The 26,220-nt window shown below is 45.7% G+C and overlaps 3 protein-coding genes across 4 annotated transcripts in view; all 3 read left to right on the forward strand.

Moving 5' to 3' along the window:
- DYNC1LI1 (dynein cytoplasmic 1 light intermediate chain 1) overlaps window positions 1-7,245 on the forward strand; it is a 46,461-nt gene extending 39,216 nt beyond the window's left edge. The window contains exons 9-13 of one of the 2 annotated variants that reach the window (XM_049766408.1): window positions 1,254-1,313; window positions 1,437-1,481; window positions 2,738-2,858; window positions 3,874-4,029; window positions 6,246-7,245. In XM_049766408.1, the coding sequence (XP_049622365.1) occupies window positions 1,254-1,313; window positions 1,437-1,481; window positions 2,738-2,858; window positions 3,874-4,029; window positions 6,246-6,361 (498 nt within the window). In that variant the 3' untranslated portion in view covers window positions 6,362-7,245. The remainder of the gene's footprint in view (window positions 1-1,253; window positions 1,314-1,436; window positions 1,482-2,737; window positions 2,859-3,873; window positions 4,030-6,245) is intronic. The other variant, XM_049766409.1, reaches the window with a different exon arrangement.
- A 4,792-nt stretch (window positions 7,246-12,037) lies between these two features.
- Window positions 12,038-26,220, forward strand: part of CMTM6 (CKLF like MARVEL transmembrane domain containing 6) — a 28,161-nt gene continuing 13,978 nt past the window's right edge. Inside the window, exon 1 of the mRNA XM_049766442.1 lies at window positions 12,038-12,195. Within this exon, the coding sequence (XP_049622399.1) occupies window positions 12,058-12,195 (138 nt within the window). The 5' untranslated portion in view covers window positions 12,038-12,057. The remainder of the gene's footprint in view (window positions 12,196-26,220) is intronic.
- On the forward strand, window positions 23,972-25,142 carry LOC125998153 (carbonyl reductase [NADPH] 1-like). The gene has a single exon (XM_049766435.1). It carries the CDS (start codon window positions 23,997-23,999, stop codon window positions 24,954-24,956), a length of 960 nt encoding a protein of 319 aa, XP_049622392.1. The 5' UTR covers window positions 23,972-23,996; the 3' UTR covers window positions 24,957-25,142.

Raw genomic sequence — 26,220 nt, forward strand, 5'->3', positions numbered from 1 at the left:
AAAAAAGAAATAAAGTACTGCTGGGTCGGTAAGATAGTACAGCAAATAAGGCACTTTCCTTGCATGTAGCCTATCCAAGTCAATCATCAACATCCCTTGTAGTCCCCCAAGCACTACCAGGCATGGTTCTTTTTTTTATTTTATTTTATTTTTTTTGGTTTTTGGGCCACACCCTGTGACGCTCAGGGGTTACTCCTGGCTATGCGCTCAGAAGTTGCTCCTGGCTTCTTGGGGGACCATATGGGACGCCGGGGGATCGAACCGCAGTCCGTCCTAGGCTAGCACAGGCAAGGCAGGCACCTTACCTCCAGCGCCACCGCCCGGCCCCATAAATTGTTTAGAATTCTTTTTTTTTTTTTTTTTTTTTTGGTTTTTGGGCCACACCCGCGGTGCTCAGAGGTTACTCCTGGCTGTCTGCTCAGGAATAGCTCCTGGCAGGCACGGGGGACCATATGGGACACCGGGATTCAAACCAACCACCTTTGGTCCTGGATCGGCTGCTTGCAAGGCAAACACCGCTGTGCTATCTCTCCAGGCCCTCAGGCGTGATTCTTGAATTCAGAGTCGGGACTAACCCCTGAGCACTGCTGGGTGTGGCACAGAAACAAAAAAAGAGAAAATATTGCCAAATGAAAAATCATGGTGACATTTGATTTGAAGTTTATTGAAAGAAATGTCCACCTTAACCAAAATCAACAGTCGTACCCATTCTCTCCTTTAACAAGAAAAGTGTTATTTATGTTGCCTGTTATTCGAGCCTCAAATATTTAATGAGTATTCACTCAGGCACTGTGTTGGCAATAAATGCTAATAAAAGGATAATGCCGTTGTACATAAATTATTTGGCCTATGAAGAGAAGAGAGTAAACTGAGGCTGGAAGGATACAGTTTCAGTTATGTGCTTATTGGAAAAGGTCTTGGATAGGCTCGGTAACCACAAATGGATGGAAGCTACCGCATTGGGTAACCCAGAGATAGAATATTTGCATTATCGCAGTTCATTATTGGACAGTTGCCACAGGGGTCTGGGCAGGGCTTGCTACCCTTTGCATGGAAAGTATAGCTCCTGGTGGTACTTGGGAGAACCCATGGGTAAACTTGGCGCTTCCTCACAAGAAGCATGTGCACTAGCCCTTTGAACTCTCTCTCCAGCCATGTTCTATTCTTTAAGTTTTAGTAATTAACCTTGAGAAAGTTATTTCTGGTTTTATCATCATCTATTAGAGTTGCTAATTTATGCATTGTTTTTTCAGTTTGTGCACGAGAAGGAAATTGTGGCAGAAGATGACCAGGTGTTCCTTATGAAGCTACAGGTATGAAATTGCCTCAGAAGTATACTTTGGTGATAATGGGAAAACAGTTCTTGCGTACTTTTTCCTCAGAAACAGCAGTACATGTTATGATTGTCTAACATACAATTATTTTTTGTTTTCCAGTCCCTTTTGGCAAAGCAACCGCCCACTGCAGCTGGAAGACCTGTGGTCAGTATTAAGATATTTTATTTATTTTTTTAAGAGTTTTATTTTTTTATTTTTGTTTTTTGGGCCACACCCGGCGATACTCAGGGGTTATTCCTGGCTTTGTGCTCAGAAATCACTCCCGGCAGACTCGTAGGATCATGTGGCATGCCAGGAATCGAACCATCCTGGGTCGACACATGCAAGGCAATTGCCCTACCGCTCTGCTATTGCTCTGGCTCCAGATAATTTAATAAAATTAAGTATAGTAATTAAATAACATTAAATACAATAATTTAAAATAAAATTAAGTGCAGTACATATTGTTTGAGTCTTGGTTATACACGTGAATCTATGGCTGCACAGTATACAAACTAGGATTCAGAATTCTTTTTTTTTTTTTTTTTTTTTTTTTGGTTTTTGGGCCACACCCGGCGGTGCTCAGGGGTTCCTCCTGGCTGTCTGCTCAGAAATAGCTCCTGGCAGGCACGGGGGACCATATGGACACCAGGATTCAAACCAACCACCTTTGGTCTTGGATCGGCTGCTTGCAAGGCAAACACCTCTGTGCTATCTCTCCGGGCCCAGGATTCAGAATTCTTAAGGAATTTTATTCTATTTATTTGTTTATTTATTTGGTTTTTGGGCCAGACCCAGTGATGCTCAGGGCTTACTCCTGGCTTTGCACTCAGAAATTATTCCTGGCAGGCTCCAGGCTCCGGGGACCATATGGGATGCTGAAAATTGAACCCAGGTTTGTCCCAGGTTGGCTGCGTGCAAGGAAACGCCGTACCACTGTGCTATCTCTCTGGCCCCTCCTTTAAAAGATAAAACCACCCTCCATTTTAGAATATTTCAGTCATAAATGTTTTGCAATGATTATCATGACTTAATTACGTGCTGAATCATTTGGGTTATTTTTGTCAATCCTCACAACGGCCCTATAAGTCAGGTTTTGTTCTAAAAGCCCCATTTTGCAGATGGGGAGAAATGAGGATGTTGTGCCTTTCCTGACAGGACCCAAGCCCATATTGTAAAAACAATGGATGATATTCAGCGTCTTGTTCTGTTCTGTCATAGGGAAAATGAATGCTCTAAAATGTGGTGAGCTTCTCTGTTCTCTTCTGATGGGGCTGGGTGCCCCACGTGCTTGTCAGGACCTTACAATGTGAAGGACTCTTGAATAAGGGAGGGGGGGAACTGGTGATCCAAGCACTGTCTTTCTGAATTGACGATTTGTCAATGTGTATGGCTCACCTCAGGTCTTCAATCTTTCTCAGGATTCCTCCCCCAGGGTTCCCGGAGGCTCCCCTCGAACGCCAAACAGGTCTGTGTCGTCCAATGTCGCCAGCGTGTCGCCCATCCCTGCTGGGTCCAAAAAGATTGATCCAAACATGAAAGGTAAATTCTCCTGGGGAGCAGGCATTCGCCTTCACTTTACAGTATATGAAATCCATTTTTTGTGCCATGGCTTCTAGTTTTGTGGGTAGAATTTTATAGCTGATAGATGGGGAATCATTTTCAGTAAAGTTGGTTTTGGGGGGAGGGCTGTTATGATGGGAAACCTTGACAGTGTTCTGGGGCCCACCAGGGCCATTCCCAGCAGTGCTCAGATATCATGTGCTGAGGATTAAAACTCAAGACCTCCTACATGCATGATACACCTCTGTAAGCCATCTTCCCATCCCCAGAAGGTGACTTTATTTTTTTTTGTGGTGCTAGTAGTAGAACCCAAGACCTCAACAAGGCAACGCAAATGCTCTAGTGTTGAGCCACATCCGGAGGACTGGTTCCAAGGGGTGCTGGGGATTGAACCTGGACCTCCTGCATACACAGCACGAGTTCCAGGCTATTGAGCTCTGTCTCCAATGCCCAAAGTCACATTTTTATGGTCCCCTTTCCAAAGGGACATGAAGAAGTGAGGGTGCTCTGACGGCAACATCTGTTGCCCATTGAAATCTGCGGCAGATTGTCTGATCTTGTGAGCCAGGTGCATATCCTTGTCCTCGTCCTCATCTTCCTCCCCCTCCCAAAACCGCCTGGTGGAAAATGATGTCTCTCCTTCCCCAGGAGAGACAGACGGATCTTGGTCCAGGATGTACAAGTAGATGCATTCCTCCGACTGCAATTCTCAAAAGGGAGAGAAAATCCTAAAAAAGGATCACGTTCTAATTATTATTAATTGTAATTATTTTAGTGGTTCCACTTTTTAAAATTGATACAAAATTCCACAATTCATATTTTATGTATAAGTGAATTATAGAAGAGATGACCCTGCATCCATGGTCAAATGACCTATTGAAAACATACAGCCTTTAAGATTTCAGACTAGAATTATATTCTCTGTGACTCTTATTAGTTTTTGTACGAAGGTCTAATGCTGTGATTGAAAGTTTTTTGCTTTTCGTTTGTTTAGCTGGAGCGACCAGTGAAGGTGTCCTGGCAAATTTCTTCAATAGTTTGCTGAGTAAAAAGACTGGCTCTCCTGGGAGTCCTGGTGTTGGCAGTGGGAGCCCTGCAGGGGGCGCTGGAGGTGGAGGCAGTGGTTTACCGCCTTCTGCCAAAAAGTCAGGTAAGACTACCTGGGACTTTAAAAAGCATCAACGAGGTGGCGCAAGAGGTAAGGTGCCTGCCTTGCCTGCGCTAGCCTTGGACGGACTGCGGTTCGATCCCCCGGTGTCACATATGGTCCCCCAAGCCAGGAGTGACTTCTGAGCGCATAGCCAGGAGTAACCCCTGAGCGTTACCGGGTGTGGCCCAAAAACCAAAAAAAAAAAAAAAAAAGCATCAACGTTTCATTGAGATCAAATTTACCTACAAGGAAATTTACTCCTTCTAAACAAAAGCTCTCATTGTTATCTAATTTTAAAAACATAATCAAATCCCTTTCAAAGAACTCCTGAATTTGTCAGCAGTTATTCCTTCCCTCTCCTTCAGATTTCATCATAAACCCCTCTTTATTTTTGTATTGGGGCCGCACCTGCTGGCGCTCAGGGCTTACTCCTGGCACTGCTCAGGAGACCATTGGCAGTGCCTGGCATTGAACTCGGACCCACCAAAGGCAAGGCAGCCTCTTGAAATCCCTCTGTTCTCTCTGTGACTCCTTCCCTTAGTCTATCTTTTTGCCACATTTTTCATAAATAGTTGTAGGCTCCTTTTATATTCACCCTTTGGGGTTTCTAGATAAATTTAATTACTTACTGGCTTTTCCCACTGGCAGTTTAGTCAAGCTTTCTAAAGAATGTTGACTTAGTTATCATTCATTGCTCATCCTCCCAGATTCTCAATTAGCTTCTTATCGTTCTGTACCTTAATATGTGTGTATGGGAATAAATGATTGTATATGATTTGATTTGTTAGCGTCCCATACTTTTTTTTTTGTATTTAGGGCCACACCTGGCAGTCAGTCCTCAGGAGCTATTCCCAGCTCTGTGCATCAGGATTTGTTCTTACTATGCTTAAAAGACCATGTGAAGGGACTGGAGAGAGCACAGCGGTAGGGTGTTTGCTTTGCATGCAGCCAACTCAGGATGGATGGTGTGATTTGAATCTTGGCATCCCATGAAGTCCCCTGTGCTTGCCAAGAGCAATTTCTGAGTGCAGAGCCAGGAGTCATCCCTAAGCGCTGCTTGGGTGTGACCCTGTCAAAAAAAAAGGACCACATGATGCTAAGATATTCAATTTAGGGCTTCCTTCATGCAAAGCATGCACTCTATGAGCTCTGTCTCATCTAGATCCCACAGTTATTTATTTTTTTAATTAATATTTTTTTATTTAAGTAACATGATTATAGTCGGGTTACAGTTACAAACAGATCATCCCCTTCACCAGTGTAACATTCCCCCCCTCCCAACCCCTGCCTGTATTCGAGACAGGCATTCTACTACAGTTATTTGTATTTAAGTTCAGAAGATTGTTTTGTTTTTTTTTTTAAAGGATAAGGGTTAAAGAAAAAATAGTAAAGTTGTGACAGTGGCAATCGCCGTTGTTTGCATAGGCCCAGAAAAATATGGGAAAAACAGAAAAAAATCCTTGGTCTGATTACAAGAAGGCCTCACCCTGGAGGTTTATTGGCATCAGACCGACTCTGGGCTCCAGGCATACCAGTCTGTCCAACCCGAGTCATTCTCTGTGGTCCTGGTGAAACTTTTTCACACTTTAGCTGTTGTTGGTATCAGGTTCCTCTATATTTTAAAGATTCTGGATTCTGTGCATTTCTTTCATCGAAGTCAGGCTGATGTAGATCCCACAATTATTTTAAACAAGGGAATATATTTTAATTAAATTAAATTAAATTGATTACATTTTTAGTTTTGGGACACACCTGACTCTGTGCTCAGAAATTGCTCCTGGCAGGCTCGGGGTACTAATTGCGATTCTGGGGATTGAACCCAGGACTGTCCCAGGTCGGCCAAGTGCAGGCAAACACCCTATCACTGTGCTATCACTCCGGTCTCCAGGGAATGTATTTTTAAAGCAAGCTTTTTCATGTAACTTAGTATGCTACATAAAGGGTTTGGGGGGCATGGGGCAAGAGCAGGGCACACTGTGGTTCTTAGGACTTTCTTTGACTCTGGAGTTAGGGATCGATTACTGGCCATGCTTGTGTGTGGGTGTGGGGGGGGGGGGGTCAGTCAAGCCCAGGTTGGCTTCATGCAAGGTAAACATTCCCCTGTGTCTTCAGCTCCAGTGTGCTATATGAATTTTAGGAAACAGTTGGTAATTTTAAATGAAGAGATATTGATGCAAAAGATACTTTGACTCATGTCTAAATTTTTTTCTTCCAAGTAGGCCAGAAGCCTGTTGTATCGGATGTTCACGCGGAACTAGACAGAATCGCACGAAAACCAGTTGCAGTCTCTCCTCCAACACCTACATCTCCCACGGAAGGAGAAGCTTCTTGAAGATACCAAATAAAGCCATTTATTCAGTTTTCTGGGATGATATAAAGTTGCCTCTGCTTTTTCCTTCATAAGTGGAGTTAGGGACCTGGAGTGCTTTTTCAGATGGACTAAATTTGTGTCTCTTTGTGTGTGGTTGCCCATTTTTATAAACAGGAGCACTACAGAAGAAAATGTATACTGCTCTATGCAGGGTTGCTCTTTGTAATAAGGAAGTAATTTTGGATTTTTGAAAGACTCAAAACCTTCTAGATTGGAAATACAGTCATGGATCGTATTCCAAAGGCAATTTAAAACTTAGGAGGGCTTAAGGAAGGGCAGGAAATACGTTTTGGGCATTTGACTGACTTGGAAGTCCAAGCTTATATTAGTTAAGGCTGTTAAAATCATATTTTAAATTATGTTAGTTTTGCTGGGGAAGAAAAAGATCAATGTCAGATTTTCTGAACCTTATATAAATATAACCACCACACATGGAAAATACTGAGAAAACTCAGATAGCATTTGCTTCATAGTTGTCTCAATCTACAATCCTGTAAATTGTCCTCAAAATATGATTTATAAATTTTGACCAAGATTCATTTCTTTAAGAAGGGAGGAAAGCACACCGCCTATAAATGTGTAAAAGAAAAATGCAGAGGTTATTAAAATGTAAAAAGATAATGATCTTCGGATTTGTCTATATATATATATATATATATATACCTACTATATATATATGGCTCTGCCTTAATATATCCCTTTTTGTTTGTGACTTTCAGCTGTATTCAGTCAATAAAGTATTTATTCTCTGCATTCAGGTACAAATAACATTGCATTCTCATATCTAAATTTGTATTTTATTAGTATTTTTGAAGTGTTTGACTTAATTTAATTAAAGACACAAATAAGTCTTAATGGCAGCATTCCCGTTGGGTAAGAAATTCAGCCCTTTATCATGAGTAAATGGGCAGAAGTCGGTTTAAAGGCTCTGACACAAAGCTTATTCTCAGAGGCGATAGTTCTGGGAGTGCAGTTCCACTTCCTAAGTGCTTGTTTTAGAACTTCCCTTAGAATGTCATTTTTTAAAATTCAAGTTCAACTAAAGAACACATCTACAGTTGGTCTTTTGAGTCATATAATCAGGAAGGAATGTTTATTATCCTTAAATTGGTCTTTGTGGCTATGTGTATATTCCAAAATCTCCAAAAAACCAGAAATGGAGCAGAGCATGTACACGGATGAGATTCTGATTTTGATCCCCAGCGTCACACAGAAAAAGGAAATTGAGAATTTGCATCTTTAAAGTTGTAGAATACTGGGACTGGAGCTGGAACCATATCACAGCAAGTAGGGCACTTGCTTTGCATGTGGTGGACCAAGGCTTGATCATCAGCATCATCAATGGTCCCCGAACCCAGCCAGGAGTAATTCCTGAGTGCAGAACCAGGAGTAAGCCCTGAGCACTTCTGGGCGTAGCCCCCAAATACAAAATTAAATGAAATTACTATAAAATCTTCAAATTTTCTCCGAACATTTTAGTAGTTAAATTTAAATATTTAAAATATAGAATTATTTCATTGTGGGAAAATGTTAAGGTTTTAATATTTATAAAAGTTCTTTTTTTTTTGTTTTGTTTTTGTTTTCAGGCCACACCCGTTTGATGCTCAGGGGTTACTCCTGGCTAAGCGCTCAGAAATTGCCCCTGGCTTGGGGGGGGCCATATGGGATGCCAGGGGATCAAACCGAGGTCGAGATCTTTTCTTGGCTAGCGCTTGCAAGGCAGACACCTTACCTCTAGCGCCACCTCGCCGGCCCCATAAAAGTTATTTCATAAGGGCCATTCCAGTGCTTAGGAACTATCCGGCCACACCTGGCACTGTCAGTTATTCTGACGTATTCAAAAATGTTATGGGTGGAGGGTCTCAAGTATTAACAGCGGGTAGTGTACTTGACTTGCAACTGATCCTGGTTCTATCCTTGGCACCCCTTATGGTCCCCCTGCACCTCCAATATTGACCCCTGAATACAGACATGACCCAAAACATTCCCAGTAAAGTCAAACAAAACAAACAATAAAAAAGGCACATATCAGTAAAGGGCTGATAATCCTACTCCTAAAGAAGAATTTCTAACAGTTGGTAAAATGAAAATGGCCACAGAATATAAATAGACAACAGACAGTAGAGGACAAGTCAAAAATAGTACTTTTAAAATGGCTCTTGAACATATGGACAAATGTTAAGCTTTCTTCACTGGAGAAATGGAAGATTAAACTACACATGAATATTGATACGATCTGAATTTCAAAAGCTTGACCACCGCACACTTTATCCTATCCCACCCTTTGTTGGGAAGAAGATGGAGAAACTGTAAAGCAGTATAGTCTCCAGAATTTCCCCAAGCCTACCAGAGTAATTCCTGAGCGCAGAGCCAGGAATAGCCCCTGAGCATCACCGGGTATGACCCAAAAACAGAAAAGAGTTTTGAGCTCCCTCAAATCTGTTCACTTAGCTCGTGGGTAGAACAAGAAAATTTGCATTTTGGATTTCCAGATACTGCTGCGGCCTCCAGTCTATGAAGAAAGGTTGCTGAGGGCTGGCATGCAGTAACAGCAGGTAAGGCAAGGCATTATTTACCTTACAGTAGCTGCCAGGTGTGATCCCTGATGACCCAGATAGCTCTCCAAAAACTGCCAGGAGTGACCCTTGGGCACTGCCAATGCCTGCCCTGTTCCTCATTTCCACCCCACCTCCAATACACATTGTTTACTGTAGGGGCCAGAGATAGGAGCCCCCGAGTTCGAATAACAGTGAGAGTACGGAAACAAAGAATTCTCTGTCCCTCTGTCCATCCTCGGCGTCCCCCGATTATGGCCTTAGCCAGGATCTGCAGCCCTTGCGCTCTCTGCTGGTGAAGTGGATGCTTAGCTCCTGTTTTCTTCCCTCCCTGAGAGCTCCACATCCTAGCTCTCACCCCAACTTGGCCCCGCATTATCTCTTCCACCACAGACCATAGACAGTTTCTTTTTTTATTTTTATTTTTTATTTTGGGCCACACCGGTGACGCTCAGGGGTTACTCCTGGCTCTGCGCTCAGAAATATCTCCTGGCTTGGGAAACCAAATGGGATGCCAAGGGATTGAACCACGGTCCGTCCTAGGTTAGTGCGTGCAAGGCAGATGCCTTACCGCTTGAGCCATGGCTCCAGCCTCCTTTTTTCTTTTGTTGATTTTGAACCACACCCAGCAGTTCTCAGGGTTTACTCCTGGCTTTGTGCTCTGGGATTAATCTTTGCAGGGCATGGAGGGCCATATGGGATGCTGGGGGATAGAACCCAGGACACCACAAGGCTAGCATTTCACCCTCCTATTTCTAACATGTCTCTGTGGGAAGTATAAATGTCATATTTGGGATAGTGATGACTTGCAGAGTAACCAATCATGGGTCCATGGAGTCCTGGGAGAGCACAGTGGACTTGTCTTACGAGACCACTTGGCCTTGGCAGGACATTCAGATTGTGTTGAGTCTGATACAGGAGGAATGGGGTTGGCTGGAGCCAGTGCCACAGAGCTGTCTCTTCATTTGAAAAGGTACTTTAATTTCTTTAGAGGAGGAGATAGGATAAACTTCCAAGAGGATAGCAGAGCAACCCACCTCCTTTCAGAGTTAGAGGATTGGTTGAGTGATTGGTTTACAGAGGTAGCTACAGTCGAACTGCCTAAGTAGTCCAGCTCCCCATAGTAGCTCCTGGCAGTGTTGGGGAACTATATGGGATGCTGGGGATTGAACCTGGTTTGACCACATGCAAGGCAGATGCCCTACCTGCTGTCCTGTCTCTCTAGTCCCTGGGGTACATGCATATGCGCCTGCTCCAGGTTCAATCCCGACCCCACATGGAACCCCAAGCTTTGTGGGGTGTAACCCTGGAATCCATACCACTGCCAGGGTACTCCTGGTGGTCCCTGGCACTGTAGGGCTTTAGCTGTGCTGAATCTTTGATCCTTAATATTGAACCACTGGCTCAAGTCAACCAAGAAGGACTGGGAAGGAGGGCCTCTGGGTCTCCTGATTCCCAGTTGAGAGAACATACTCAACGCAATAGGTATATAAAATGAAATTAGATCTTTCAAATTAGATCTTTCAAATGAACTTGATAGGAGTATAGAAATGGAGTTCAGTGGTGGAGTACATTCATCCCATGATTAAAACCTAAGGTTCAATCCCTAACACAAAGTTAATAAAATATTGAGACAGCTCGAAAGGCTTGGATGGATGAGTTTGATTTCCTGCTTGGCAAAGTCCTCTAAGTACTGCTGGAGCCATCCACAGCCTCTGGACAAGAGTTGTCCTCAGAGACCACTAGGAGTTCATGCAAAATGAAATAAAATAAAAGAAAAAACTCAGTGGGATTACTAGCTAACTAAGTAATAACAGCAGATATTACATAGTCGTGAAGAAAATATATATGCCTGAGAGATGTAACTTAATTAGCTTCAGTTGCTAAACCATAATTACATTCCTTGATGAGTTTACTTAAATTCCTGCAAATGAACATAACACAGTGTCACAGTGAGCCAAGTCGTGAAATAATTCTTATAAACCTGAAATGGATTCAGAGAAACGCAGGAGGAAGCAATCCTGAAATCCTTCCAAACAATCCAGTGGATGGACAACGAAGCTCCATGTCTTCTTGGTCTTCTTGGAAGGATGAAATCCTGAAATCCTTCCAAACTATGCAGTCAGTATATGGGAAACAATTCAGTATCTTTTTGGAAGGCTCCTACATCCTCTGGCTTTGGCCTCCAGCTTTCTCTCTCCTCCCTCCCTCTAGCAAGCCCAAGTCTGGTTCAGAGCAATATTTCTTTGGGGGGATGGGGTGGTGGTGATCCAGGCTCTGTCTCCAGGAAATTCCTTTTGATGGTGCTTGGGGGAACATATATATGGAGATGCTGTAGATCAAATTTGGGCTAGCTGGCTGGCTTTAGCCATGAACAATGCCCTTGCCTGCTATCTATACTAGTACCTCACATCAACAAATCTGGTTTTGTTTTATTTGGGGGCCACACCCGGCTGCGGTGCTCGGGGTTGGTTATTCCTGGCTCTGCGCACAGAAATCGTTCTCGGCAGGCTCGGGAGGTGGGTGGGTGGGAACCATATGGGATGCCGGGATTCGAACCGGCGTCCAGTGTATCCGGGGTTGGCCGCGTCGGAGGCAAGCGCGCCCTCCCACCGCGCAGTCGCGTAGAAGAACCCTGTGTGTCATAAAGGGCGGGGCGAAGCGCGGCATGCTAATAAAGGGGCGGGGGCGTTCGCGAGAGGGCGTGGTCGTGGAGCGGGGCGGAGTCTGCCGGAAGTGAGACCAAGGGCAGGACGGCGGGGCGTGGCCTGCATACAAGGGGCGTGGCGTGTTATAAAAGGGGGCGTGGTCTGGGCGTCCAAAGGCGTGGCGTGGCAGAGCCTGCGGGAAGCGGGGCCACGGGCGGGGCGATGGGGGCGTGGCGTGCGGCGAAAGGGGCGTGGCGTGCTCGTGAAGCGGGCGTGGCCTCCGCGTCCGGGGGCGGGGCGCGGCGGAGCTTTCCGGAAGCGGGCGTTGACCCCGGACGTGCCGCCGCAGCGCCGAGCTAGCTCGGCCGAGCGGGTGGGCGTCGCGCGCGCCTGCACCAGCCAGCCAGCCAGCCAGCCAGCCAGCCGGCGGTGGCCGCTCAGCGGAGCCGGGGCCATGGAGAACGGCGCCGTGTACGGCCCCACCACCGAGGAGGCCCCGGGCCCGGGCCGCGCGCCCCGCCGCCTGCCCGCCGCCTGCTGCTCCCTGCACCGCCTGCCGCGGCCGCGCCGCGCGCTCAAGCTCGCCGCCCTGGTGGGTCCGCGGGCCTGGCGGGCTGGGCCGGCCGCCTCCCGCCGCCCGCCGCCCGCCGCCCGCCGCCCGCCGCCCGCGCTCTTCGCTCCGGCCTCTGTCTCCGTCTCTCTTCCTCCCCGCTGCCCTCGCTTCCTTTCCTCCTCCCTTCCGCTCCTCTTTCCTTTCTCCTCTCCTCCACTCGCCTCCCTTTTTCTCTCCGCTCCCTCTTCCTCTCTTTCCTCCTTTCTCCTCCCCTTCTCTCCTCTCCCCTCTCCTCCCTTACTCTTCCTTTCTCTCCTTCTTCCTCTCTTCTCCTTTCCTCTACTCTTTCCTCTTTCTCTCCCCCCTCTCCTTTCACTCTTCTCCTTTCCTCTCCCTTTCTCTTTCTCCTCTTTTCCCTCCCTTTTCCTTTCCTCCTCTTTTCCTCTTCTCTCCTCTTACTCTCTTACTCTTTCTCCTCCCTGCTCTTTATTCTCCTCCCCTTTCTCCTTTCTTCTCTCCTCTCTTCTTACTTTTCCTCTCCTTCTCTCTTCTCTCCTCTTCTGTCTCTCCTTTCCTTTCCCTCTCCTCTCATCTTTTTCCCTCTCCTCTCTCTTTCCCTTCTGTTTCCTCTCTCCTCTCCCTTCTTTCTCCTCTCTCCTCTCTGTCTCCTCTCCCTCCCTCTCCCCCCTCTCTCTTCCCCCCCTCTCTGGGGCCTCCCTGAGCCACCCGCCCCCCTCGATCTGGCAATGACTCGGGAGGGAGGGAGGATCCGGCCAACTCCAGCCCCTCTGCCGAGATCCCAGGGCGCCCCCGGGGTCCCCCCTTCCTGAGCGAGGAGAGGGGGGAGGGAGGCCTCCTCCTCCGTGGGCCGGGATGGGAGGACGGAGCGTGGGTGGGGGACAGCCCGGATGGCCTGCCTCCCTGCTCTGGTCGGATCCGATCCGCTTGGGGAAGGCTTGGTTTTTGCAGCCACGTTCCTGGTTTCAAAAAAAAATTAATAAGATTGCACGTCGGTTTGATTAGGAAGAATTTGCATTCGTAGAACCTCGATACCCAGAACTTGGGTTCTGAGAATTCACAGTGACCTACTTTGATGGAGCTTGTGCCTTGTCTTTCTGGATTTCTTCCTCCAACCTGTCGCATCTAGGAACGATTGGATTGCAAAACGCCTTGCAAGGCCAAGGACAGTGTGGTGGGTAGGACCTTAGCACCCAGGCATGATCTGCCCAGGCCATCTCTTAGGATGGCACCTTTAGGATCTTTCCTGCCAGGCCCTGGGGCCTCCCTCACACCTTCCTGTTCTCTTCTCCCATCCGGAAAGGCTCCTTCCTTCTGTTCCTCTTATCCCTGCTCGCAGGACTTCTGGCTGTCAGTCATGTTTCTCAGCAGAATAGCTGAACTTGGAAGTCTGGAGAACAGAAAGGGCTCGGTATTCTCCTGAAGGGTTCTTGGTGCCCGAAAGTCTTTTATAAGACTCGTTGCTCTCTATCAAATCAAGTCTATGTTTCAGTGGCATTCATTTTTCTTTGCTAAGCAAAAATGGCAAATCTAAAGGAAAAATTTCTCAGCATCATTAGCTTGTAAAACCATGGTTCCATGGTTCTTTGGACTAGAACAGCGCTAGGAAGAAGAGCAAGGTGAATTTGCCATGAAATGTTTGTTGGGGCCTGGAGTGATGGATTGGACAGGGCAAAAGACACTTTCTTTTCATGCTGCCCACTTGAGTTCGATACCCGGCGGCACATATGGTGCCCTGGGCAATGCCAGGAATGATTCCTGAGTACAGAGCCAGTAATAGCAGGGCTTAGGGTACCATATGGGCTGCCAGGAATTGAACCCTGGTCAGATGCATACAAGGCAAATGCTCTACCCAGTGGCTCTGGAGATTACTTGCTCTATACCAGAGGCCCCTGTAGGTACTCTGAGGACACCATATGGAGATCAGATCTAGACCTTCTATTTATACAAAGCATGTACTCAGCCCATTGAGCTCCCCTCCAGTCCCTGGATACCATATTATGTATCATAGTATAATTATAATAATGAATTGGTGTGTTTTTTTTTTTTGTTGTTGTTGTTGATTTTTGGGCCACACCCAGTGGCGCTCAGAAACCACTCCTGGCAGGGTCGGAAACCATATGGGATGCTGAGGATTGAACGCAGGTCAGCCACATGCAAGGCAAAAGTCCTATCCACTGTGTTATCGCTCCAGCCCCCAATAATGAATTTAATCAGAATATTATTGATTGCGGTTTGGGGTGCACATACAGTGATACATACCTACAGTGGCTCTGTGCTCGAGTTCTTCCTATAGGTATTGGGAGGGGAACAACACTGGTGTCAAGGATCCAGCGTAGAGTGGGTCAGCTCATGCAAATCTTCATGCAAGGCACTTGCACATCCCGCCCCTCATATACTGATTTTTACATGTCTTCATTATTGCCTTTTGTTTTGCTAGTTGACTTTTTGTTCCTGCTTAGCCTGCCTTAATAAGTTTTCTCTTCATAACAGAAAGTCCTAATAAAGTTAAATATTTAATACATTAAACCTGTCACCTACCCTGGGTAACAGGGAGACTTTTTGTTTTTGCACCACATCCTGCACTTCCTGCTCTTTTGTGTGGTACAGGGGTTGAACTTGAACTTCTTGAAGCCTGTTAATTTTCTCTGACCCCAGACTCCATTGCCTTGATGTAAATGTTGCCTTTTTTTTTTTTTTTTTTTTTGGTTTTTGTTTTTTGGGTCACACCCGGCAGTGCTCAGGGGTTACTCCTGGCTGTCTGCTCAGAAATAGCTCCTGGCAGGCACGGGGGACCATATGGGACACCGGGATTCGAACCAACCACCTTTGGTCCTGGATCGGCTGCTTGCAAGGCAAACGCCGCTGTGCTATCTCTCCGGGCCCGTAAATGTTGCCTTTAAGTTGTTTTTTTATATATGACGTTTTTTTGGAGGGTGAGACACACCCATTGGCACTTAGGGTTTACTTCTGCCAGTGTGCTCGGGGATCACTCCTGGTGGTGCTCGAAGATCCATATGGGTACTGGGGATCTAACTTGGGTTGTCTGCATGCCAGGCAGGTTCCCTACCTGTAGTACTAGCGCTCTGGCCCCTATAGGACTAATTTTTGTTTGTTTTGTTTTGTTTTGTTTTGGGCCGCACCTGGTGACGCTGGGGGATCGAACTGCGGTCTGTCCTAGGTTAGCTTGTGCAAGGCAGACACCCTACTGCTTGCGCCATCTCTCCGCCCTCTCCATAGGACTAATTAAAAAAAACACCATAATTTTATGCAGTTACAAAAAGGAAACAACTGTAATGGAAAAATGTCCAGTCATAGGAGATTCTTTATCCTGGGGCCTGCATTTTATTCAGGATGTCACTGCATTTTTGTATTGGGCATGTTATTCTGGACTGGTCAGTTGAATCTTTCTCAACCTTAAGTTGGAGAAAACAATCAAATTTCTTTGAGGTTCTTTTTCCCCACTTAAGGTTTTTTTTGTTTGGTTTTTTTTTTGTTTTTGTTTTTGTTTTTTGGGTCACACCCGGCAGCACTCAGGGGTTACTCCTGGCTCTAAGCTCAGAAACCACCGCTGGCAGAGAGATAGCATGGAGGTAAGGCATTTGCCTTTCATGCTGAAGGACGGTGGTTCGAATCCCGGGATCCCATATGGTCCCCCGTGCCTGCCAGAGGAAATTTCTGAGCATAGAGCCAGGAGTAACTAACCCCTGAGCACTGCCAGGTGTGACCCAAAAATCACCCCTGGCAGGCACAAGGGACCATATGGAGTGTTGGGGTTCAAACCACCGACCCCTGGAGTGAAAAGGCCAGGAGCAGAGCACAACCAGTTTTTTCTTCTTTTTTTGGAAACATGGGGGGGGGGGAGCTGTGCTCAGGGCTTTACTATAGGGGCTTAAGGAGTGCCAAGGATCGAACCTCACATCTGCAACATAAGAACCCACCAACTGTCACTGTCTTCTCTCTCCTGGCGTTAGTTCCTTAATTCTGTTATACAGCTGAGTCAGCCAGTCAGATGTGAACTTAATTTTGTCAGACTTCTGCAGAACAGAAGTGACACTGCCATATACCCAGCCTTGCTTTGCATGGACACTTCTTTGGGGGGGGGGGTCCACACCCTGCTGTACTCAAGGCGCTGTGCTCAGGAATCATTCCTGGTAGTGCTTGGGGGACTGGATGGGATGATGGGCATCAGCATCCTGTATCTAGTTGGCCTTGTGGAAGGCAAGTTAGTGCAGATTACCTGAGTTGTTCTAAATGTTTTAAATGTAGGCGATTATTTGTCATTAGATTGCTTCTTTCTCATGTTTTATTTTTTTATTTTTATTTTTATTTTTTTTGGTGTGGTGTGGTGTGGTGTAAGTGGATGCATGCACTTGTTTGTTTGTTTTTTGTTTTATTGGGCCACACCCATTTGATGCTCAGGGGTTACTCCTGGCTAAGCGCTCAGAAATTGCCCCTGGCTTGGGAGGACCATATGGGAGGCAGGGGGGGGTGTCGAACCGAGGTCCTTCCTTGGCTAGCGCTTGCAAGGCAGACACCTTACCTCTAGCGCCACCTCGTCAGCCCCGGATGCATGCACTTGTAAGTACTTGGATCTGGTAGTGCAGGGGCTGGGTCACCAGGGTCATCATACCCAGTGATGCTAAGCTGGGTAGGGGGCTAGTCAGTCTTAGATGCTATCCAAGCTCGTGCTCTGCCCCTTCAGCCATGTCTCTGTCTTCCTCTTGACCCCATTTACATTATTACTTATTTTCATTTTTGTTTTGAGCCACACTCTATTGTGTGCTCAGGGCTTAGTCCAGGCTCTGGACCTACCTACCAGGTTTGATCTTGATTGTTACGTGCCCTACTGGCTATATATACTATGGCTCCAGCCTCGTCCTCATTACTTCTTTTCTTTTTTGCTCTCTTCTCCCCTTCTGAGTTGTTAATAATCACATGCCTGGATGTGGCTTTCACGCATTTGGGAATGGGAAGTGGGTTCACAATTCTCACAGTGCTCCTGGCTTGCTTGGGGGATCATCTGAAATGCAAAGGATAAAACCAGGGTTAGCTGCAGAGTGCCTTTACCTCTGACTCTTTCTCTCTCTGATCCTATTGGTTTTTTTTTTAATTTTTGTTTTTTGTTTTATTTGGTTTAGTTTTTGGGCCACACCCCATGGCAGCACTCATGGATTACTCCTGGCAGGCTTGGGACCGGATGGGATGCCAGGGATCAAACCCGGGTTGGCTGCACGTAAGGCAAAGGCCTTACCCACTGTGCTATTGCTCTGGCCCCAGATTCCATTATTGCTACTTTTTGTTTTTGACCATATTGAATATCAGAGATGGAACCCAGGTTTATGGCAAGAACCCTAGGTATTATACTCTATCACTCAGCCCCCTTCCATATTGTTACTTTTGGGGGGGGCACACCCGGCAGTGCTCAGGGGTTACTTCTGGCTGTCTGCTCAGAAATAGCTCCTGGCAGGCACGGGGGACCATATGGGACACCGGGATTCGAACCAACCACCTTTGGTCCTGGATCGGCTGCTTGCAAGGCAAACGCAGCTGTGCTATCTCTCGGGCACCCATATTGTTACTTTTGAGGGAGTTTGTTTTTGCTTAAAGACTTAACTCTTGGGGCCGGGTAGGTGGCGCTGGAGGTAAGGTGTCTGCCTTGCAAGCGCTAGCCAAGGAAGGACCGCGGTTCGATCCCCCGGCGTCCCATATGGTCCCCCCCAAGCCAGGGGCGATTTCTGAGCACATAGCCAGGAGTAACCCCTGAGCGTCAAACGGGTGTGGCCCAAAAACCAAAAAAAAAAAAAAAAAGACTTAACTCTTAAAACAAAAAGAATTGAGACATTCTGATGTGTTGCATTTCTCTGGATATGTGGTATAATCTCTGCAGCAAGCAGACACAGTGCCTTGCCCAGAATGAGTGTCCCGAGAGCCACCCAGCACTGATGATCGTGACTTCTCCGGCTGGCAGTTGGATGTTCAATTCACCACTCTTACTTCAAGTCTATTAAGTTGAAGGGTACCAGATATGACCCTTTGATAGAGCGCAAGTAGGAAGCCCTCGGTTTGATTTCCAACACAGCAAAATAAGGAAATAAAATTAATATAATTGTTAACAAGGTTACTTTGTACTTGCCAAGGAATGCATCACATAGAAGTAATTGTCAGCTGTCTTTTCTTGATTTGTGGAAGAAGTGTACTACATGGAAGTGTTGTGTTTTAACCTTAAGGGTAGCAACCTTAATGTCAGTGACACATGTTGTGGATTCTTTGTGAGAGTAAATGTTTGCCTAAGGTGAGGGAGATTTGTTTACATGACCCTTACTTATAACTTGTTCACATATGAATGTATCTTTGTAGAGGAAGCCTTGAAACTAATAGTGAGCATGAAAAATCCTTTTCTTAAAAATTTTTTTAACATTAAACTGTTGACTGGATGGAGAATTAACATAATGATAGTTAATTTTAAGGAAGACTAAAGTTCCAGAATTGTAGTGAAACTGAAAGGGAGATAGGGAGGCAGGGTAATAAATATCTGAGATTCAGTTCACCAGAACACCAAGTCCAACTTTTACTCTCATTTTGCCCAGATGCTTTGCAAATTGATTGCAAGTTGAATTGAATACCACAAAGAGAAATGATTAAATTTATGCTTGTTATTCCATGAAAGCCTTACACAAAACATCCACAGTTACAAATGAACTTTATAAACGTAAGTTTATTAAGAACATAAGGACGGGGCCAGTGAGGTGGCGCTAGAGGTAAGGTGCCTGCCTTGCAAGTGCTAGCCGAGGAAGGACGGCGATTCGATCCCCTGGCGTCCCATATGGTCCCCCCAAGCCAGGGGCAATTTCTGAGCACTTAGCCAGGAGTAACCCCTGAACATCAAACGGGTGTGGCCTGAAAAACCAAAAATAAATAAATAAATAACATAAGGACATCTGGACATCTGTGTTCTTGTTTGTCCTGGCTGAATTGGAATATACTCAATCAAGGCTTAGACCCATCATCTGTAAACACTCTCCAAGGCACTCCCATCTCTTAGGAACTTCATAATTCTTGAATTATATCTGAGTAAACTTTATTTTCATTTCTAGGAGCTGTGTTGGATAGAGTTGTTGGTAAATCTTAATAAATCAATAAGCAATATTTAGTAAGGTGACTTCATGCTACTGAAAGAAGATTGTTTACCAGAAAATAATGAAACCATTCAGGTGGGGAGGGCCTCATGTAGTGTGTTGAGGGATTGTTCCTGGCTCTGTATTTAGGAGTAACCCCTGTCAGTGCTGGGGGTCAAGCCAGGGGCAGACACGTGCACGGCAAGTGTGTTATCTCTTCCTGTGTTCTCTTTGGTCCCTGGACTTTTTGATTTATGGGTTACAGACATTCTTATCTTCTTGTATGATTGAGTACCTTTTCAACTTTCCATCCTTGATCACTATAATATTTAATTCTGGTGAACATTTATTTGTTAAAATTCTTTCTCTCCCTTTCACCTTTTTCCCCTTTGTTTTTGCTGAATTGTGAGCACTGTTTGGATAGTGCTCCAAAGATTTTTTGTTGTTGTTTTGTTTTTTTGGGTCACACCTGGCGGTTTTCAGGGGTTACTCCTGGCTTTATGCTCAGGAATTGCTCTTGAAAGCACAGGGTTTGAACCACCATTCGTTCTGAATTGGCTGTGTGCAAGGCAAATACCTATCGCTGTGCTATCTCTCCGGCCCAAAAAAAAAAAAAAAAGATGTTTTAATACAAAAAACTACATACCAAAAATTCATCTGAAAAATATGATTAAAATGTTACATATACATTGCTGTTTGGTTAACAATTTCAAGTACATTTATGTAGTCTGTACGTATTCCTTTTAGATCTTCCATAACTTGTCTGCCTGGTACGGTTGCTCTTTCCTCATCTGCCTCAACTGTGGGATCTTTCAGGTCCCACCCAGTCCCTGCTCTTCCTGCTTTCTAACCCACTAAACCAGGCGGATTGTCCTTGTACTCTGTGTGCTCCGGCATCACTACCACGCGGCCACTCCCAGCTGCGAACCAGTTCCTCACCGCTCCTCGTCCAGTTGGGTCAGCTCTTTTGGAGTAAATTCATGCCTTCCTGCATTTTAATATTTGATTTAGGTTGTCTAAAATGGACACGTACTGAATGTGGGATATACATTATATGCTTTTTTATTGCACACTGATCTCTCCTCTTTATTATCACATGACCTCTCGCTGATTAGATTAGACTATTAGGCACATACTATTCAAATAGGCTTCTTTTGTACTGAAGACTGACTCTACAGTGCTATTGGGAGGCAGACATCAAAGATGGGCTGTCACTCCCAATATATAACTTATAGTGCAGTTTTCATAGCCTTTAACTGGCACAGGAACTCATAAATGTCCAAGCATTTGACATTAGTGTTCATTCAGTCCTTTATGGTTCCTTTGTGAAATTTGCCTCTTAAATCTACCCTGAGGCTTAAGGTGCTTAAGGATGTTTCATGTTAACAAGTTGGATTTGTGACGGCTTGACCCCCACTTCTGTCCAGGCTTAATTAAGGCTGCCCTTACCTTGGACCAAGTGCAAACAAGCCGTCTGTACTGCTGAGATTTTATTATATCTACACAAATGGGTCTTTTTGATAATCCTATTATATATTATAAGAGGGTTCAAGATTAGTATTTCGTAGCATTTCTCAAGTTTCACTTAGAAATGAAGACTTAGGGGCCGTAGTGATAGCACTAGATAGAGGGGTTGCCTTGCATGCAGCCAATCTGGGAAGGACCTGGGTTCTAATCTTGGCATCCCATATGGTCCCCTGAGCCTGCCAGGAGTGACTTCTGACTGCAGAGCCAGGAATAACCCCTGAGCACCACTGGGTGTGACCCAAAAATTAAAGGCGGGGGGAGAGGATTTTTATTATTCTTTCACTGTCACTTGACTTGTTTTTTTTTTTTGTTTGTTTGTTTGTTTTGGGGCCACACCCGTTTGATGCTCAGGGGTTACTCCTGGCTATGCGCTCAGAAATCGCCCCTGGCTTGGGGGGACCATATGGGACGCCGGGGGATCGAACCTCGGTCCGTCCTACGCTAGCGCTTGCAAAGCAGACACCTTACTTCTAGCGCCACCTTCCCGGCCCCTTGATTTGTTTTTGTTTGTTTGTTTGTTTTGATTTTTTAGTGGTGCTCAGGCTTATTCCCAGTGAGATTCTGGAGAACTATTTGTGGTGTCAGGGATTGAATCAGAGTTGATGGTGTGAAAGTCAAGTGCCTTAACCTCTTGAACTATCTCTCAGCCTTTGATTGACTTTTATACATCCTAGAAGTTGCTCAGGGTGATAGTACAGCAGGTAGGAGATTTGCCTTATTTGCAGATGATCTGGATTCACCTGCATCTGATCTAGGATGGAGGGAGGGTCGTTCAAATCCCAGCAGGCAGCACATATGGTCGCCCGAGCCTGCCGGGAGCAATTTCTGAATGCAGAAAGCCAAGAGTAACCCCTGAACGCTGCCAGGTGTGACCCAAAACCAAAAATAAAATAAAACAGTTAAAAAAAAAATAGGGGCTGGAGAGATAGCACAGTGACGTTTGCCTTGCAAACAGCTGACCCAGAACCTAAGGTGGTTGGTTTGAATCCTGGCGTCCCATATGGTCCCCCCCCCATGCCTGAGCAGATAGCCAGGAGTAACCCCTGAGCACCGCTGGGTTTGGCCCAAAAACAATAAATAAATAAAATAAATAAATAAATAAAGGAGGTAGAATAGTGAACATTTATATTTTATTACAGCATAAATATCACCTTTTAATTATAATTACAGTTGGCTAAGGAAGTACCTTTACTCTGTGACCTTGGGGTTTGCTTTGGAGTGTCCCATTATATCTAGATTACTTGGAAATGCTTACCTAACAGATGTCTCAGAAGTTGTTTGGCACGTCATACTCTTTCATGCCTCTCTCATATCATCATATCAGTGATGGGGTTTGTTATATTGATCTGTTTTTTTTTTTTTTTGTGTGTGTGTGTGTGTGTGTGTGTGTGTGTGTGTGGTTTTTGGGTCACACCCGGCAGTGCTCAGGGGTTATTCCTGGCTCCATGCTCAGAAATTGCTCCTGGCAGGCACAGGGGACCATATGGGGTGCCGGGATTTGAACCGATGATCTGCATGAAGGGCAAACGCCTTACCTCCATGCTATCTCTCCGGCCCCAGTATATTGATCTGTTTTTACCCTTTTATGTATGCTTCTTAGTTTTGGAGCTATGTGAATTCTGTACTCTGTGTGAGTATGTTTTGTTTTGTGGCAAAGGGGTTACTGCTGGCTCTGCACTCAGGAGGTACTGGGGATCAAACAGGTTTGGCTGTGTGCAATGCAAACACCCTAGCTACCATACTTTTTCTCCAGCCCCTGGAGTTCATTTTTCAAATACTGGTAAATAATAAATGTTAACATATTAATATATAATAGTAATTGGGGTCGGAGAGACAGCACAGCGGTAGGGCGTTTGCCTTGCACACAGAAGGACGGTGGTTCAAATCTCGGCATCCCATAGGGTCCCCTGAGCCTGGTGAGGGTGATTTCTGAGCGTAGAGCCAGAAATAGCCCCTGAGCGCTGCCGAGTGTGACCCAAAAACCAAAACCAAAACAAAAGAAATAGTAATAATATAATAACTATCACTTAAATAATGCATTCATTAATAAACAATAAATACAATTTTAAAATAAAATGTTTTGTGTTTAAATCATGGATTCATAGGAAATATGAAATATGCAAAAATATGTACAAGCAGGTCCTGTTAGTATGTACGTTGTGTACATATATACACAGTACACCATACAGTTTCAAATAATCATTACTACAGTCTAGACAGAACTTTGTAGCCTCACTGCTTTCTAACCCAGGTTGTCACTAACTTGTTCTCCATCTATAGCTCTTTTTTTGTTTTTTGTTTTTGGCTTGTGGGCTATACCCTTGGGGGTCACTCCTGGCCCTGCACACTCCTGACAGGCTCAGGGGACCATATGGGATCCTGGGGATCAAATCCGGGTTGGCTGCAGACAAGGAAAATTTCCTACCCTCTGTGGAAATGCTCTGGCTGGCCCCTCCATATATAATTCTTGTGATTTGGGGCCGGGCGGTGGCGCTGGAGGTAAGGTGCCTGCCTTACCTGCGCTAGCCTAGGAGACGGACCGCGGTTCGATCCCCCAGCGTCCCATATGGTCCCCCAAGCCAGGAGCGACTTCTGAGCGCATAGCCAGGAGTAACCCCTGAGCGTTACCGGGTGTGGCCCAAAAACCAAAAAAAAAAAAAATAATAATTCTTGTGATTTGAGGAATGCTATTTAATTGTAATCATACAATATTCACCTTTTGAACTTGAAATTTTACTTGGCACAGTTCTCTGGAGAATCATCTAGGTTTCTTTTGTTGCTAAGTAGTAAATATTCCATGTTATGGAAAAATGTAACCACAGGTTCCTCCATTGAAGGACAGCTGGTAGTTTCCAGTTTGGGACTCTAGTGAATAAAATTGTTAGGAACTTTGACATACCAGTTTTTGCACAAGCATAAGTTTTCACTTCTCACATTCATAAGCAGAATAAGCAGAATGCAATTGCAGGCTTGTATAGCAGTAGTCAGCTGTCTGTATGTTTGCTTAGTTTTTGTGGGTTGAGGATCAAAACCAGATCTCACGCTGAACCACATCCAACCTGGGCCTCATGTTTAGGTGGGTGTTTTCTTTTAGTAAGGGCCATACTGTATTGGAGAATCTCTGGGGCTTCCCCTGACATGGTTTCCAGGAGACCTTGAGGTTCCAGAGATCAAACCATGCTCCCGACAAGTGACCTGGGTGAGTCCATGGACCCTGCAGGCTGCACTCTGCCATCCAACAAACTCGTGGCGCTGGTGACCGGGGCCAACCGGGGCCTGGGCTTCAACCTGGTGCGGGAGCTGTGCCGGCAATTCTCCGGGGACGTGATGCTCACGGCGCGGGATCCAGGCCGGGGCCAGGCGGCCGTACAGCAGCTGCAGGCTGAGGGCCTGAGTCCCCGCTTCCACCAGCTGGACGTCAACGACCTGCAGAGCATCCGCGCCCTGCGCGATTTCCTGATGAAGGAATACGGAGGGCTCGACTTGCTGGTGAACAACGCCGGCGTCTTTCTGTGTAATAGGAATCCCAAACTATCATTTCCTGATGAAGCTGAGTTGACTGTGAAGACAAACTTTCACGGCACCAGAAATGTCTGCATGGAGTTGCTGCGTCTCTTGAGACCTGGAGGCAGAGTGGTGAATCTGTCCAGCTCAGAGAGCCTCCGCGTTTTTAAGGAATGCAGCCCAGAACTGCAGAAGAAGTTTAAAAGCGACACCATCACCGAGGAGGAGCTGGTGGAGCTCATGGACGAGTTTGTGGAAGATGTGAAGAACGGGGTTTATCACGTAGAGGACTGGCTGACGCCCACCTATGGCATGTCGAAGATCGGCATCGTGGTGCTGTCCAGCATCCTGGCCAGGAAGCTCGACGAGCAGAGGAAAGGGGACGGGATCCTTCTCAACGCCTGCTGTCCTGGCTGGGTGAGAACCGACATGGGTGGGCCCGAAGCCATGAAGAGCCCAGAAGAAGGAATAAAGCTTCTGTTGTATTTGGCACTCCTGCCCCCAGAGGCAAAGGGCCCTCATGGGCAATTCGTTATAGAAAACAACTCCAAAGATTGGGTGAAGAGACATTTAGGCCTCGAGGAGACTGATGATTTGACTGACGATTTAACCTTGAAAATACACTGGATCTGATCGAAACCACTGGAAAAGTGTCTTCCACAGGCACAACATGATTCACGCCATCACCGATTGCACTCGCTCCTGCTTATTTCTCTCCTACTTGTCACATACGGCAACAAAAATTAAACAGAAATAAAGAGCTAGAAACAATGAGTCTGCTATAAGGAATGGAAAAACATTATCTAATAGGCAAGTTGTTTGTGGGGGGTTTGGAACTTGCGGACATTGGTGGAGGGAAGTGATTAATGATGTGAGTGTTAAAAAAAGGGGGGGGGAAATGATGTGAGTGTTAGAACATTATACACTTGAGACTCAGATATGAATGACTGTAAATTATGGGGCCTTAATAGATTTTAAATTTTTTTGTTTTTTTGGGCCACACCCGGTAACGCTCAGGGATTACTCCTGTGGCTATGCGCTCAGAAGTTGCTCCTGGCTTGGGAGGCCATATGGGACTCCGGGGGATCGAACTGTGGTCCGTCCAAGGCTAGCGCAGGCAAGGCAGGCACCTTACCTCTTGCGCCACCGCCCGGCCCCAGATTTTAAATTTTAATGTAGGGCCAGAGAGATAGTACAGCAGTAGGGCATTTGCCTTGCATGTGGCTGAGCCAGGATGGACCTAGGTTCGATCCCCGGTGGCCCAATCCAGGAGCAATTTCTGAGTGTATAGCTAGGGGTTACCCCTGGGCGTCACTGAGTGTGGCCCAAAAACAAAAACAAAAAAATTTATTTTTAAAGTAAAATTTTTTTCATCAATAAAATTTATTTTAAAACCTCAAAAAAAAAAAAAAAAAAAAAGGACATGCTCCCTCTGGGAGACTCTTGAGGCCATTTCCCCAGATATTCATGTTAAATATTTTTTAAGGATATTTTTGGTCATATCTGCTAGTGCTCAGGGGTTATTTCTGGCTCTGTGTTCAGGAGGGACCTACCCCCAAAAGTTCTTTGTGCTCGGGGAACTATATTTGGTACCAGTTGGAATGGGATCTGGTGCAGGCAAGCAAAGTAACTTACTGCCTGTACAGTTTTTCCAGCTTCTTTGTCTTCATGTTTTCCCTCTTTTCTCTATTTGCCTTTTGCATCACACCTGACAGTGCTCAGGGCTTACTCCTAGCTCTGTGCTTAGGGATCACTCCTGGCAATGTTCATGAGATATGCATAGTGGTAGGGATCAAACTGGGGTGGTTTAGCAGGGCAAGCACCATAACCCTAGTACCCTTTGACCCCTTCAGGGCAAAAAAAAAAAAAAAGAGTTGTAATATAGCTTAGTGGTAAA

The sequence above is a fragment of the Suncus etruscus genome, chromosome 20 (genome assembly GCF_024139225.1).
Source record: "Suncus etruscus isolate mSunEtr1 chromosome 20, mSunEtr1.pri.cur, whole genome shotgun sequence".
Lineage (NCBI taxonomy): Eukaryota > Metazoa > Chordata > Mammalia > Eulipotyphla > Soricidae > Suncus > Suncus etruscus.

Coding starts and splice junctions, on each gene's coding strand:
- LOC125998153 (XM_049766435.1), top strand. CDS start 23,997: ATGCTCCCGACAAGTGACCTGGGTGAGTCCATGGACCCTGCAGGCTGC.